This window comes from Aristolochia californica, unplaced genomic scaffold (genome assembly GCF_029961685.1).
Source record: "Aristolochia californica isolate CCGP_79_NKW_82.1479 unplaced genomic scaffold, dmAriCali1.0.hap1 SCAF_7, whole genome shotgun sequence".
NCBI lineage: Eukaryota > Viridiplantae > Streptophyta > Magnoliopsida > Piperales > Aristolochiaceae > Aristolochia > Aristolochia californica.
The window spans coordinates 3,682,535-3,699,212 of NW_027182268.1; the positions used below are offsets into that span (position 1 = coordinate 3,682,535).

Sequence of the window (16,678 nt, forward strand, 5' to 3'; positions counted from 1 at the left end):
ACAAAAATAAATCTATAAAACTAATTTTATTTAAATAAGAATTTAGATATTAAAAAATAACAATTTGATGAAACATTAATTTGTTAAAATATTTTATTTTTATATACTTAATTAAATAAATAAAGTTAATTTAACTTTTTGACAAGTTAAAATCTATCTTAATTTATTAATAAAAAAATTAATAAAAACTATCTTATAAAAGTTAATTTTATTATAATATTTTATTAATAAATTCCTTATATACTTTCCCCTATATTTTTCACTATACGCTCATATTTTTCATTAAACACTAACACAAAAAACACAGTAAACTAACCCCCCCTAAATTATTCAGGAATAATAATACATCCCTACAGAACTAACAAGACGAGTGTGTACCTGCTTTCTCTCTCCTGCAATAGATAAAGAGTAGGAGACTCTCAGTTCTTTCAAATCTCGAGTCTTTTCGTGTTAAATACCACTATGACACAAGCTAAAGGTGCTATAGATAGAAACATCTACTAGTACAGAAGAGTACAGAGACCAAGAAACATAAACACACCTTGTTTTGCCCGGTTCAAATTTTTTTACTAAATTTAAGTTGCATGACATGCAGAGATGACTAGAATCAGGATGTTCTTCGGGCCAAAACTGTTAATGGGTAAAATACAAACTACTATGACACGACCTGCCCTCCTACAACACTACCTATCTTTGAGCTCCTGTTCGAATTGCTGTAACTTTTCCCGTATGGGTGACAAGAATAGCTTCACATCCTTTGCAATCTGCTGCTTCTCTTCCTGAATGAGATCCTCATCATCACTTACCCTCACATCAATCTGCAAAGAAATCAGCTACTATTTAGACCAGGGAACTCTGACATACTACTATTTAGCACCCCTGAAAGACTAATTCCCATCTAGAGGACTGATCCAATACGAAAAATCATTTGGTACAAAGTATGTGAAACTCTATCACAGCCGATCAACGGCTACCTAGCCGTTTCCTAACCGTTTCGCACTAAATGGTTTTTCGTATTGGAGCAGTTGTGTTCCCATCTGTTTTTGTTACTTCAGAGAGAAAAAACAGGCATCATATCACTACAAACAAGCACAAGATTATGTGGCACAAACCTGCAAGTCTTCTAATTCACCAAATGAGAACTCTGGTATATCGAGATGGCCCTTGACCTTCTTTTTCTCCTCTTTAACTTTCCATTCACCTATTCAGTTTGACATTTAATTAATCTTCGACTTGGTTTCAAGAACACCAAAGTAATATTATATCAAAGCCAAAACAGAGGAGAAGAGCACTTCCCAGAAACAATCACTTGCCTTTGAAAATCAATGATAACTCATACGTGTAGCCTACACGTTTCTTGTTCCGCACAGTCACCTGGAATGCCTGCTCAAATACCTTGTCGTTTGTCAAACATATTCATGAAGTAAACTTGCCTGCTACTTTGTCTGATATCACCTCAAGTTTAATTCAAAGTGAGCCCAAACAGTCGGGTGACAAGTGCAAGAAACCCGGAACTTCAAAAGCTGGAAATCACTGACCTCAGACAGGTAAAGAATATGGCTACATAAAGACCAAAATATGGTCTTCAATCAGATGAAATTGCTCCTATCAAACAGCCGAAAGTACAACTTCTATTGATTATAAAATATCACCAGATCATTTTCATTCAAACTGTAATTCTCTTTTCTTTCAATAATGTTCACACTATATTCAAAAAAAGAAAATTGCCAAAACAAACAAATGCAGCTCCGGTAATAGTTGAAGGAGATCATAGACACCAAAGAACATACTGAAACAGTGAACAGAACAGAATATAACAGAAACAAGAAAAAACAAAGAATTTTTTTTCGAATATTCCTCAACTGTTTCACCAAACTAATATCTGTCTAGTCCTTTTATTTAGTTTTTTTAATCTTTTTCTTGAAAGGTGAGGGTGTGTATTTCTTGCACCTCAAGTGCAAGTTCAACATTGCACAACACGTCTACATCTACTTAATTGAATTCAAACACCTCCAGAAGAATCTGACAACAACAAATTTAAATAACAACAGCTGCAAGTGGAGTCACAAACTTACGTCGCCTGAACATGTAGTTACTTCTGTTATATTTGCTTTGCCACTAGAAAACTCCAAAGAGGACACAGAAGTAAGCAGTTCCTGAAATTCAATAAAGAACTCAATTAACCACTTAGTGACATGAACAAGGAATCAGCTTTTTAAAATTATGAACAAGAAATTTTTTTGACCATTATAATAAAAAATTTAGAAATCCCTTGACCGTAACAAATGAAAAACAAACCTTTATTCTACTGCTGGCCCATAAGTTAAGATTTTTCTCCTCCCAGGTTCCAGCCTGTGCAGTCAAATACAATAATTATCATACACGAACGTTGAGCACTCCATATAAAGGAAGCGAGAGGTAGAAAAGCCTCTCTTTACAATTACAAAATTAAAAAAATTAAAAATTAAAAAATAACAACCAATATCACTAAATTCACTAAATTCTCTACACTGCTCCAGAATTTAGAATTTAGCTTAGAAAAAATTTAGCATGCATTAGAATAAAAGCTTGAGTTCACTGGATTTATATGGAACCTTAAACTTGACATTATCTATGTTGCATTTAGTATATTTATGACATCTTAAATTTGAGTTAACTTTAGGTAGGTTAATTTGGAATTTATTAGGGTGACATCTTGTATAGCATTAATCTTGGATCCATTAATTTTTAATGTTTTAGCCCTTAGTTATTAGTTATTATTATGATTTTTTAACATTAGTTGGATTCACAAAACCTAACAGAAGCTAGTAAAAAATCAATTTCTGGAATAAAAACTTACAGGATCTTTTTGTGAAACTAAACTGATAGCTCCTACAATTTTGATCTCCTGAATTAAGGAGTTATATCTCCTGCCTGCCGCTTTTCCTACTCTCTTTATGCTCTCCCACTTTATTTTATCTCTTTCCTTTTTTTCATTTTCACTAGGGGAATATTCAGAAATATTGCAACCCAGATACGAAGCATGGAATGCTTTTAACCCAATAAATGTGTAGTATTTCTTTTCTATCTCCTCCTAACCTTTTCCTCTAGTTTCTAGTTTTTCTTTTCTCTTTCTTGTGAACTCCTCTTTCGCCGGTCTCCAGCTTTGTCTTTCCAGGGAACCCTGTTGAATATCTTTCTGCCAACCTTCACATAACTGGATTGATTGTTTAAAGAAAAATCCAGAAAGATGTGGGATTTCCAAACTTTTCCTAGACAATAACTACTACACCCTGATGATGACACAAGTCTAAATAAAAAATCCACCAATCGGATGCTTAGAGAACAACCGGTAGCTGTGCATTCATAAAGTAATTTTTTATTCCGTTATGCAGCAAAGAATGAGCGAATACAGCAAAGATGACTAAGAAAAACAGAAAAGAAGATGAAATCCAACCTGAAGGTGCTCTGAAGTTGTACATGTTAAATTGGGTCCAAAGTCATTTGGGATAGGGCCTTGGACCCAATTTAACATGGTCTCAGAGCAGGTACTCATATGTGGGTCTACACCTAAAAACTATCTACTTATAGAACCACAAAAGAGGGCCTACACCTAAAACTATCCACTTGTAGAGCCACAAAAGAGGGCCTACACCTAAACTGCCTACTCCTAAATTATCCACTTGTAGAGCCACAAAAGATGGTCTACGTGTAAGGGGAAGTGTTAAGGAATAGTCCCACATGGATTACTGAGTACAAAGATCTTGAATTTTATTAGTTGGGAAAGAAGTTTCCTAAGTTGACTAGTCATTTTGGGATAGGGCCTTGGACCCAATTTAACAGTATTAAAATCAATCTCATCAGAAGTTACAGCAATTCCCTTCAACCTTTATTTATAACCCTTGTACATAAATTTCCTACTAAAATCCAGTCCTTGACTCACAAAACTGACTGATAATACCATAATACAGCTTACTTCCTCTGGATTAACTAACTACAACTCAACATTGATTTTTCAGTTGAAATAACTACTTACAAGACTTCCAATATTAAAATAAGAAGAGAACAACAAATTTTTTGTTACTAAAAAAAAAAAAGAACTTCCTATCCATAGAATTCCTATATGCTTTGTCAAAACAGAGGATTATAATAAATGAAAACATGCAAGCAACAAACTTTCTGTTAGAATTCATGGATAGGGGTAGTTTGGTTATCTCTTATAATTGTAAGTTTCTCATTAATGGTTGGAGTTTCGATCTTCATTTAATTCTGAGCTGTATTTAGGAAGTCATGAGAGACATTGTCTTGAGGGCAATTTTGTCCTTTTATGTTATTAAGAGGGCTCGAATTCTGAGCCCTCAATGAGAGTGCAGCCCCACAACAATCTCTTTCTTTTCTCTCCATCTTTCTTTTGTCCTCGATCTTACATTTTTACATGAGCAATAGATTTCGATATTGGGAGGTTATTCTGCAAGTTTTCTGTTCCCTCTACAAATGCTTGATCCCTAGAGAAGGTTTCTTCAAGAAGTTCTTCTACTGGTTGGGTACGATAAGATTTTTCCCTCTTCTGCCATAACTGTTGGTTGATGGCTCCTGCTACTAATTAAGTAGTATATTGTGTTGCTGCCCATAGGGTGTTCTATATTGATGTTATGCTAAATCCATTCCTGCTTTTCTTCCTGCTTCAAGCCTAATTTCTTGTATTTGTGATTGATTTATTATAATTTAGTGAAATTGAAGATATGTTGATGTTATTGCTCAATTTTGGTTAATATGGTTTTGTGCAATTTAAGAAGTGTAGGGTCACTTGACATGTGCAGGTTGATATTTTATGCCTTTTGTTAATTTGGATTAAGCATATCATTTTGTTAGTAGTTGTGGTATATTTTAAAATTGTCAGAGAATTAGATGGCTGACTCAAGCAAAAATGTGGCTCCAATTAGTTCTTTTGAATGTTCAAATAGTAGGGACTCTCATTCTGTTCAGATTACTTCTATGAAGTTGAATGAGTAAAATTATGCGAACAAATCCAGATCTATCCGTATGTTCTTAAAGGCAAGGTCAAGTTCATTAAGGATGATCCTCCCAATCCGATAACTAAAGATTGGGAGGTAGAGGGTAATCAAGTTGGAATCAAAGTTCAGTGATTAGATTTTGACTTGTGGAATGTCAAAAAAATATTTGCTTCTATCTTATCTCAAGAGAGTAATCTATCCAGGATATATGAGTTGTATGCAAAAGGGTGATAGATCAATTACTGATTATTTTATTGAGATGCGAGGTATTTTGCAAGAATTTAGTACTTTCCATCCCTATACTACAAATACTAATGAATTGGTAAGGAGAAAAATCAAATTCATTCTGGATGGCCATGGGTCTGAGTACGACGTTATGCAAGCACAATTGTTGGCTAATGATGATGTGACTACCCTTAAAAAGGTGTTTAATCATGTGGTTCAGGCTGAAGGTATAGTGGCTAATAAAAATGAGAAAGATACAAAAGTCTTTGATGCTACTACTTTTAACCTGAATTCGTCTTTTAATAAGTCTAAAGCTAAAGCTCATGGGGGCAACAGTAAAAGCCGTGATAGAAATACCTCTTTTAGAGGAGGTGAATGCAGTGACATAGGAGACAAAAAGTGCATTCAATGTGGTAGAAGCAATAGTTTTTCAGATAAATGCTAGGAAAAGTTTGGGACAGCATGGCAAATTCTAGTACAACTAGAAGAAATAGTATTCCATATGCTAGCCCACAAAAAGAAATTAACTACTTCAAAGGTTGGGTCAATTGACTTCTACACTTACCACCACTACTTCGAAAGAATGAGATTCCACCTCCTCAGCAAGTGCAACAATGGCAAGTGCATGTATACAAACACTAAATGTGTCTTATTCATAATCCTGGATTATTGATTCAAATCATTCACACACATGGCAGATATGTCATCATTGTTTCAATCTATAAATCTCTCTTAATCCTATAGTACTGTTACTTTAGCAGATGCCTCTACCTCTCCTATTCAAGGGGAGGGTACTGTTCATACTACTCCTCAAATGTCCTTGAACTTGGTTCTTTTTGTTCCAGGCTTTCCTATAAATCTTTTGTGTTTTAGTACTACAATTGAATCTCTCAATTGTTCTGTAACCTTTTCTCTTTCTTCTTACGTCTTTCACAATTTGTAGGCGAAGAAGACAATTGGTTCAAGACATGAGAAAGGTGAGCTCTACTTTCTAGATGATGTGTCTACTCAGAACACAATGGCTCTAACAACTTAAGATTCTCCATACCTTTGGCACCTACATTTAGGACATCCATCATCAATTGAACTTTGACAATCTTTTCCATTTTTGCCAGCTGATCTTACTTTTTCAATGTGAATCGTGTCAACTGGAAAAACATCGTGGAGTGAGTTTTCCAACTAGTCCTACGCATAGCTCTGAGTCTTTGAATTAGCCCATTCTGATTTTGAGGACCTTGTCGAGTCCCTAGTTTTTTGGGTTTCAAGTATTTTGTTTCTTTTATAGATGATTTCAGTAGAGATATGTGGGTGTATCTCTTGAGGGAGAAGTCATAAGTATTTGATGTATTCCTGAAATTTTTCAATGAAATATAAAGTCAATTTGGTGTCAATATTCATTTTTGTACAAACAATAAACTTAAATTTCTCAATCATATATTTAATTCACTCTATCATCTTCATGGTATTACTCATCAAACTTCGTGCATATACACCACTAAGCAAAATGGGCTAACTGAAAGGAAAAACGAGCACTTGCTTGAAGTTGCTCGTACCTTACTATTCCAAATGAATGTTCCCAAAGCCTTTTGAGGTGATATGGTTTTAACTTCATGATTTTTAATAAATCGTATGTCATCATTTGTCCTGCATGGAAATGTCCCTATGCAGATTTTAAAACCACATTGTAAAATCTTTGGTGTTTCTCCTCTGTTTGGTAACTTTGTTGATAAATTATCTCCTTGTTCTGTTAAATGTATTTTTTTGGGTTATTCACGTAATAAAAAAGGCTGTAAATGCTATGATCTTGTTAAACAAAGGACATACATTTCTACTGATGTGACATTTTCTAAAAATACACTATATTTTGTGTCATCTAATCAGCCTCAGCCATTGTCTAATCCATTTGGGGATAATCCTTTGCCTATAGCTATTATGGATACCCAAGTGCAAATCCCTCAAAATTACTACAAGTCTATAGCCAGCAATCTTGCAACTTGTTGCCAACATCAAAGGGTCCACTCTTTCATGAAATTCCAGTTCGTGAGCCCCCTCCTCTAGATCGATTATCTTTCTCTTTATATGTTGATCCAATTCCCTATGATTTAGATTTGCCAATTGGGCTCTGGAAAGGTAAATGGTCAGGTACTTCTTATCACATATCTAAATATGTGTCCTTTGATTCTTTGTCACCATCTTACAAATTGGTTGCCTTCTTATTATCCGTCTCCTATACATAGATCAGAGTAGAATGCTATGGCTGCAAATGAGTGGAAATGAGTTATGGACAAGGAGATGGATATTTTGGTTTCTAGGGAGGCATGGAATCGGTCTGATCCTCCTATTGGAACCACTGTTGTAGGATGTCATCAGGTATGCACCATTAAGTATAAAGTTGATGACACTATTAAAAGATACAAAGCTCAATTGGTGGCCAAGGATACACCCAAACATTTGGCCCCATTGTGTTTAAAACATTTTCTCTAGTTGTGAAACTTACATCTATTCCCATTTTGATTTCTATAGCAGCAAACAAAGGGTGGCCGCTATTTTCAATTGGATAATAAAAATGCATTCCCATATGGTGATTTGAAGGAGGAAGTCTATATGGAGCAACCTCTTGGATATGTTGCTCAAGGGGAAACATAAAAAGTTTTACAAGTTCGGGACGGCTATCTATGGACTTAAACAAATTCCTAGAGCGAGGTTTGAGAAATTTAACAATGTGATTAAGAAGTTTGGATTTTGTAGTAGTGATCATTCCATATTTGTGTTGAAAAGACAATTTGGGATTGTTGTTCTTGTATATGTGGATGACATTGAGTTGCCAAGAAGTAACTCTTTAAGGAATCGAGAAAGTAAAAATTTATTTGGCAACACATTTTCAGATAAAGTACTTAGAACAACTAAAATATTTTCTTGGTATCGGGGTGGCTTGAACTAAACAAGGTATTGCTTTGTCTCAAAGAAAGTACATTTTAGATATGCTACAAGAGTATGGTCTCTTGGGAGCTACCCAATGGATACTCTCAAGGAAGTTTATACTAACCTTCATTATCCTCAGTACTAAACTTAGGGATAAGATATAGTATAAACATCTATGGGGAAGTTAATTTATGCTACGATTATAAGACCAAATATATCAGTTGTAGTGGAAGTGGTTAGTCATTTCAGGAAAAACCCAGGAAAACCCAAAGGATTCTGAAATATTCGAAAGGTACTCTTGGAAAAGGGTTTATTGTACAGTCCTCATGGGAAGATTGATGTTTTGGGATACTCTGATGTAGATTATGCATAATGCAAGATGAATAAAAGGTCCATCTCTAAGTATTGCTGCGCTGTAGGAGGTAATCTAGGGAGCTGGAAGAGTAAGAAACACACAGTAGTGGCCAGATCCAGTGCTGAAGCAGAGTATAGGGCAATGACTCATACAATGACGAACTTATGTGGGAGAAATCAGTTACTGGACTTGGGTTTCACGTTACAGAGCCTCTGGTTATGAAGTATGACAATCACGCAACCATCTTTATAGCCGATAACCCAATCTTTCATGAAAAGACTAAATACATTGAGCTAGACTGTTACTTTATTAGAGGTGCTCATGCAAGGGGAAATTCTTACACCATATGTGAAGTCACCCAACAACTTGATGATGTATTTACTAAACCCCTTGGAAGACGTGAGCATATGGCTTTTTGTGACAAACTGGGTTTGTTTACCATTTATTCTCCAACTTGAGGGGGAGTGTTAAAATTCAAGTAGATGAGTAGCTTAGTCATTTCCTATAATTGTAAGTTCCTCAAAAGGGTTGGAGTAAGTTGGGCTTCATATTATAAGTCTATGTTCCAATTTTCATTTTATTTTGAGTAGAATTTAGGAAGTTATGAGGGATATTGTAATCAGTGGCAATTCTGTCCTTTTGTATTATTTTTTACTTTAAGAGAATTGATAAAAGAGTAGGGCTTGAATTATGAGCTTTCCCTCTCTTTTTCCGCTTTCTTTTCTTTCTTTTTTTTTTTTTTTGAAAAAAATGTATTTATATTAACAAGAGAAAATTTACAAAGGATGAGGGAGTAGATCCCTTACAACAAGAGATTGCAAGAAGGCTCCCTGCTTGGCAAGCACATCAATTGCCGAATTTGCAGATCTTGGAATGTGAGACCAAATACAAGAAAATCTTCTCCAACTTCAATCTCATGCTTTTTACACTTTCTAAAATATCACTCTCCTAAAAGAGACCATAATTTTAAGTATGACAACAACTAGAACCAGATAAATTTTGCATCCCAAAGATGGGCAGATGCAGGATTTCCAATGTTATTGTTTTTCCCTAAATATGTGTTTCCACCAACTTTGCCTTCCATTTGCATTGCATCACTCTGCCTATAAACCAATTCTGTGGAGACAGCCAACACTCTCAACCACATCAACACTTTACTTTCGCTTTATACCATTTTTTTATTTTCTCGTAATTCCTTCATTTAATTTCTTTCTTTGTATTATTTTTTTAAACGTTTTGCATGAAAAATAGCTCTAGCCCTCCAAACTTATTTACATTCCATGATATTTACTTTATTTTGGTGTCTTTCCTTCCAAATTTGGAGTTTTATAGAAAAGATATCCATGTACTTGAAAGCACAAATGGAGTTGAGAGGATAGGAATAGCCTCCACAATTTAGGAGGTGAATGTAACAACAAATGAGCAATATTAACATCAAGAAGAAAAGCAGAAAGTAGATTTCATATCTATGAGAAACCATCCACTATCATAGAGCAATAGAGTTTACAAAAACAGGTTAAAACATTTTCTTAAAATGAATAGTTCCATATGGAATAGTGAGTCATAAGATCTCAGGTTTACTAGTTCAGGAAGAGGTTTCCTAATTTGACTAGTGATTTTGGGATAGGCCTTAGACCCAACTTCACACATTTAAGATTTAAAACATAATTACAACAAGTATATACCAATTTTCATGCTTGATCACTAAATGTATATACTTGACTAGAGAGAACTAACAGAATTTACTGCATGTTTCATACTAGTTATCTCACTACACCAATTAAATATGGGACCAGTGACAAGAGGAAGTGCTTCCAGGTTGAAGTATGCCTTTTTAGTTGGCCTCAGCTTATTTAAGCTGCAAAAGGTTGTTATCAAGTCGATTTGTATTTATGTATTTATGAATTATGATAAGGGAGGGTATTATTGTAATTTTCTATAGATTATAACTTAACCTATGTATATCTATGTATCGGGAGGAAGTAATCAATATCGAGATCAATCTTTGGGAAAATCCTTTTGTCATGGTATCAGAACTTCATTCCGCGCCCTGATTTTTTTTCCGAGCTTTTTCGGCTGTCTCGATTCGGTGTTGGAGAAATTGGTTCGGCGTTGTGCTCTCAGAGGTGAGTTATCTTTCCTCTTTCTCGTTTCTCGATTTGTAGTGGATTTCGGAGGGTCTTGTGGGTTTTATTTCGGATTTCGGAGGTTCCTCTCTCGGATTTAGCGGATTTCGGCAGCTCCTCTCTCGGGTATTTCATTTTTTGGTGTTCGACGGGAACATCTTCATTTTGGTATTGGACGGTTCGTTTTTGGTGTTTGTCGGGGTCATTGGGTTCGTTTTTGATGTGCGACGGGAGCAAAGGTCCACTCCACGACGATTCTTCTACTCGGTACCCGTGTCACAGCATCTGCAGCGGCCCTTTCTACCGCTGCAGTCACGAAGGCGTGGGTGCGCCCACTTGCTGGAAACCTTTCATTGCTGGGTTTTGCCGCACATCTAATAGTTTGTGCCCAAGCTCACAGGGGCATCTCAAGTTCTAATCTCTCCTTCTGGAGCCATCTCTGGTGTGGAGTTCCCTCACCACTTCTTGTCATTGCAGTAGGCTTATCATGTCATCTGATAAGGACGACTCGTTCCCTATCCGTTTCATGGGTAAAAATTACAGTGCCTGGGAATTTTAGTTTCGTTTATTTGTTATGGGCAAGGAGTTATGGGGTCATATAGATGGGACCGATCCTGCACCTCGGGAGGTCGAGGCTTTGTCCAAGTGGACAGTTAAGGATGCTAGGGTCATGACTTGGATCCTTGGCTCTGTTGAGCCTCACTTTGTTCTCAATTTGCGACCTTATAGAAATCCGGTTGATATGTGGAGTTACCTCGCCCAAGTTTACCATCAAGACAACACGGCTCGGCGTTTTCAATTGGAATATGGGATAACTAATTTCACACAAGGAAGTCTCTCCATTGAGGAATATTTTTCTGGTTATCAAAACCTTGGCTGACTATGCCAACATCGTTCATTCTACTGTTCCCATTACAGCTCTCTCTGCTATTCAAGCAGTGCATGAAACCAGCAAGAGAGATCAATTCTTGATGAAGCTCCGTTCCGATTTTGAAATTGCACGATCTAATCTGATGAATCGTCATTCTGTACCATCTCTAGCTGCTTGTTTTAGTGAACTTCTCTGAGAGCAGCAGCGTCTAGCAACTCAGGCTGCATCGAACATCGGGCTAACATTAGTGCCCCTGTCACTGTGGCTTATGCAACCCCGGGGAGGAATAAGGGCCGAGACATGTGTGTTGTTCAGTGCAATAGTTGTAAAGTTTTTGATCATGTTTCTCGAGATTGCCCTAGAAAGTTTTGTAACTACTGTAAGAAACTAGGTCATATCATCTCCATTTGCCCCATTCGACCTGCAAGGAGGCCGGATACTGCTTATCATGCCTACGTTGGTGCCTCTAGTTCTGTTGCATTGCATGCTGCCTCGCCGGTTGTTCCTACTGCACCTACCATTTCTGCCCCACCTACCATACTCACTCCTGAGATGGTACAACAGATGATCATTTATGTTTTCTCTACTTTTGGGCTCTCAGGTAATCCTAAAGTTTCTTCTAAGGCATGATATTTTGACTCCGGAGCTTCTAATCATATGACCAATACTGTTGTTTCTCTTTCTAATGTCCACAATTATGATGGAAATCAGAAAATTAACACCGTTGATGGCAGTTCTCTGCCTATCAGTGTTGTTGGTGATCTTTCCTCTTGTTTAACTGATGTTTTGTGTCTCCTGACCTCTCCACAAATCTTATTTATGTTGGTCAATTGGTCGATAATAATTGTAATGTCCATTTCTCTCGATCTGGTTGTGTTGTGCAGGATCAAGTGTCCGGGACGATGATCGCGAAGGGGCCTAAAATGGAACGACTCTTTCCTCTTTATGTTTTTCCTCCCACCATTAGTTCTAGTTTTCCTTTCCTTTCCTTTGCATGTTATGTTGTTAATTTTGGACCTAAGATGTGGCATAAACGTCTAGGCCACCCCAACTCTAATGTACTTCGAAAATTATTTAATTCAGGTGTCTTGGGACATAAAGCGTGTTTTTCTCTTGATCTTTCTTTTGATGTTTGGGGCATTGTTCCTGTTGTTTCTCATGCGCATTACAACTACTTTGTCACCTTTATTGATGACTGTAGTCGGTTTACTTTCTACGGGCTAAGACTGAAGTTTTTTTCGCATTCAAGCGTTTTCTTGCGCTTCTAGAGACTCAATTCTCTGCCAGCATCAAGGTCTTGCGCTATGATTTTGGCGGCGAATGCATGTCTCATGGGTTTTAGGACTTTCTTCAACGCAAAGGGATTGTCTCTCAGCGCTCTTGTCCTTCGACACCGCAACAAAATGGTGTTGCTGAGCAAAAAAATTATCATCTTCTTGATGTGATCAGAACCCTTTTACTTGAATCCCTTGTTCCTCCTCGTTTTTGGTGTGAAGCGCTTTCTACCTCGGTGCATTTGATCAATCGTTTATCTTCTCCTACATTACATCATGTTTCTCCTTTCTTTAAGTTGTTTGGCCATTCTCCTTCATATTCTGATCTTCGGACATTTGGTTGTGTTTGTTTTGTGCATCTCCCTGTTCATGAACGACATAAACTTACAACTCAATCAATTAAGTGTGTTTTTCTTGGTTATGCTATCCCTCAAAAGGGTTATGTTTGTTATGATCCACATGCTCATCGTATACATGTTTCTCGGAATGTGGTTTTCTTTGAAAATCAATCATATTCTGATATTCGGACATTTGGTTGTGTTTGTTTTGTGCATCTCCCTGCTCATGAACGACATGAACTTACAGCCCAATCAGTTAAGTGTGTTTTTCTTGGTTATACTATCCCTTAAAAGGGTTATGTTTGTTATGATCTACATGCTCGTCGTATACGTATTTCTCGGAATGTGGTTTTCTTTGAAAATCAATATTTTTTTCCATCTCATGTTGAGCAACTATCTGACTATTTATCTCTTCTACCTTGCTTTGATGATTCTCCGCCAATTGTGGAAAGGTTCAAACCTGGTTTTGTGTATGGCAGACGTAGTGGCCATGAGTTTGGTTCTACTTCCTCTGTGCCCCCTCACGATCTTGTCCTGTCGCTACTTTATCTTCTATTTCCATTCCCACTTGTTACAAACAGGCCATGACACATGAGTGTTGGCAGCATGCAATGCAAACAGAACTTCGTGCACTTGAGGAGAATCACATTTGGGATATTATTGTTCCTTGCCCTCCTCCAATTAAGCCTCTTGGGAGTAAATGGGCTTTCTCTGTCAAACTTCGCTCTGATGGCTCTTTGGATCGGTAAAAAACTCGCCTAGTAGCTCTGGGCAACAAACAAGAATATGGGATTGATTATGAGGAGACATTTGCGCCGGTTGCCAAGATGACCACGGTTCGTACTATATTCGCGATTGCAGCCTCTCAGTCCTGGCTGCTGCATCATATGGATGTGAAGAATGTCTTTCTCCATGGTAACCTCTAAGAAGATGTATACATGAAGCTCCCCTCGGGTATGACTACCTCCTCTCCTGATCAGGTTTGCAAGCTTCGTTGTCCTCTGTATGGGCTTGGTTTGAGAAATTTTGTGGCACCCTTATTCTCCACCGGTTTACACAGAGTCAGTATGGTTCATCTTTATTCTATCATAAGTCTGCCGCGGGCATGGTCATTCTCCTGGTTTATGTGGATGACATCATTATTATTGGCACTGACTCTGGACTGATTATCAAGCTGCAGCAGGTGTTACATGCCACTTTCCATATGAAAGATCTTGGCCAGCTCACGTACTTCTTAGGACTGGAAGTCCATCATCGGGCCAATGGTATTTTCTTAAACCAGCATAAGTATCTTCAAGATGTTGTTACCTTGGTTGGTTTGGAGGACACTTCTTCTGTTGATACTCCTATGGAGGTAAATGTCAAATACCGGAAAGATGAAGGGGACCTTCAAGATGACCTTACTCTCTATCGGCGCTTGGTTGAGAGTCTCATCTATTTGACCACTACTCGCCTCGACATCTCCTATGCCGTTCATCAGGTCAATCAGTTTATGTCCTCTCCTCGTCCTCTCCATATTGTTGCAGTTCGACGCATCATCCACTATCTTCGAGGTTCTCCTACTCATGGGTTATTCTTTCCTACAGGCTCCTCTCTTCAACTTATTGCTTATAGTGATACTAATTGGGCTGGGTGTCCGGATACCCGTCGCTCTACTACAGGTTGGTGTATGTTTTTAGGTGATGCCTTAATTTCTTGGAGATGTAAGAAACAAGATCGTGTATGGCTACGTGGTCTTCTTGCGGAGCTTGAGTTCCATCAGACTACTTCTACCCCTCTTCATGTTGATAACACTAGTGCTATTCAGATTGCCACCAACCCTGTTTTCCATGAACGCACCAAACACATTGAGGTCGATTGTCATTTTATCCTCAATACCTTGGATAGTCGAGTGATATCTCTTCCTTACATTTCTTCAGATCTCCAAGTGGCTGATGTCTTCACCGAAGCCATGACTCGGCAACGACATCAATTTTTGGTTGGAAAATTGTTGTTTGTTGACTTACCAACATCAATTTGAAGGGGGATGTTATCAAGTTGATTTGTATTTATGTATTTATGAATTATGATAAGGGAGGGCATTATAGTAATTTCCTGTAGATTATAACTTAACCTATGTATATCAAAGGTATCGGCTTCCCCAAGGACTTGTTCAACATATTGGAAATCCAATTCATTATTGGTATTGACATGATCAACACTTCAATAAGATGCAATCCATATGCATTGAACATCACAGTAGAGCCAAAAGAAAAAAACATAATAAGTTAAAATCTACCCACTATAATTTCAGAGAGAGGGCTCAGTAGAACACCAGATTCAGAACAAAGTAGTAACATGTTATTCACGTAAAATCTTCGCCCAATGTTACGACACTAAAACAAAGGACCCTTGCAATAAATCTAGCGAGTATTATTCCCCACACATTATTTCCGTTGAAGGAAAACACAATCTATTGCATGCAAATGAGCAACTTTACTCCTAGTTCCTCTCTTCTCTTTTTTTTTTTTTTTCCCCCGAGACTTTTGATTTCATTCAAAGGTTAATAGCCTAAAAAACAATTATAAACCTAAAATGCTGCAATGCAGGTTTAATACGAGTTGAATTTAATTCCAAGTTTAATCTTACAAAACTAAATGTGCCACGCTAGGAACACAAGTCGATCCAATTGACATCGGCCATAAATTTGCAAGAGGCACAAGTGTACTCAGTTACCTCTACAGACAGGAACAGATCTACCTATCCCACTAACAGAAAACAGGAAACAGGAAAAATGAAATGACAAAATGTTAAGAAAAATCACTAGAGCAAAAGAACATTATTCGCACGGATAATTAAACGAAACAAGCGCATTAAAAGAAAACGAAAAAGACGTCGCCTACCTGATTCCATACTGATCCAAGCACGTTAGGCTGCGGTTGATTCGACATATCCTCCCCCGTCAGCTTTCGAGGAACTGGAAGGGGAGCCGCATCCTCCCTCGCTTCCCGAACCCAATACCTGTACGATGACTGCTTCTCTGCCACCTCCGTCTCCATTTCTAAACCCTAAATTCCAACTAGATAATGATCCTCCGACGGAGATCAAACGATTCGTGAATTCTATCTTGCTAGAATCTAGAAGATCAAAACTGTCGGAGGACCTGAAGGGGAATCCTACAGAATCAAAAAGTTTAAGAGTAGAGAAACCTAGGCACACGCACAAGAATGCAAATCTTTGCGCTCGCCGGGGTGGATTGATATAGGTCCCAGAAAAGTTGGGGTAGGCTTGATGCTGCCGCTCACTATTCTTGACTCGCTAGATTGGTTATTTATTAACACCGATGTTTCTCTCCTCTTTTAGACTTTACTACATTCACGTTTCTTCGCGAACCTTCCTTCATTATCGTTGCCATGTTCCAACGGCTTTTTTATATCCAGTGAAGTTATTCAAACATCCCTGGCATCCCTGGTTTAATTTTACACTTTTTTTTCCTTTTATTATTTTATCATAGATTTATATTTTTATATTTTATAAGTTATATTTATCTAATTTATTATCAATAAATTAACAAATAACAAAATACTATTTGTC

The 16,678-nt window shown here is 37.3% G+C and overlaps 1 protein-coding gene across 1 annotated transcript; it reads right to left on the bottom strand.

Moving 5' to 3' along the window:
• Positions 1-392: 392 nt before the first annotated feature.
• LOC137937885 (uncharacterized) lies at positions 393-16,431 on the bottom strand. The gene is made up of 6 exons (XM_068783071.1): positions 15,988-16,431; positions 2,299-2,352; positions 2,076-2,156; positions 1,314-1,383; positions 1,113-1,201; positions 393-818 (listed from the first exon to the last, which is right to left on the bottom strand). Exons 1-6 carry the CDS (start codon positions 16,141-16,143, stop codon positions 684-686), a joined length of 585 nt encoding a protein of 194 aa, XP_068639172.1. The 5' UTR covers positions 16,144-16,431; the 3' UTR covers positions 393-683.
• Between the last annotated feature and the right edge of the window lie 247 nt (positions 16,432-16,678).

Bases quoted from the DNA above. Each gene is read 5' to 3' on its own strand.
- LOC137937885 (XM_068783071.1), bottom strand. From the start codon at position 16,143: ATGGAGACGGAGGTGGCAGAGAAGCAGTCATCGTACAGGTATTGGGTT. The intron at 2,157-2,298 runs GTTTGTTTTTCA...ATTGAATTTCAG, and splicing joins GGGCCAGCAGTAGAATAAAG to GAACTGCTTACTTCTGTGTC. The intron at 819-1,112 runs GTTTGTGCCACA...ATTTCTTTGCAG, and splicing joins GTGAATTAGAAGACTTGCAG to ATTGATGTGAGGGTAAGTGA.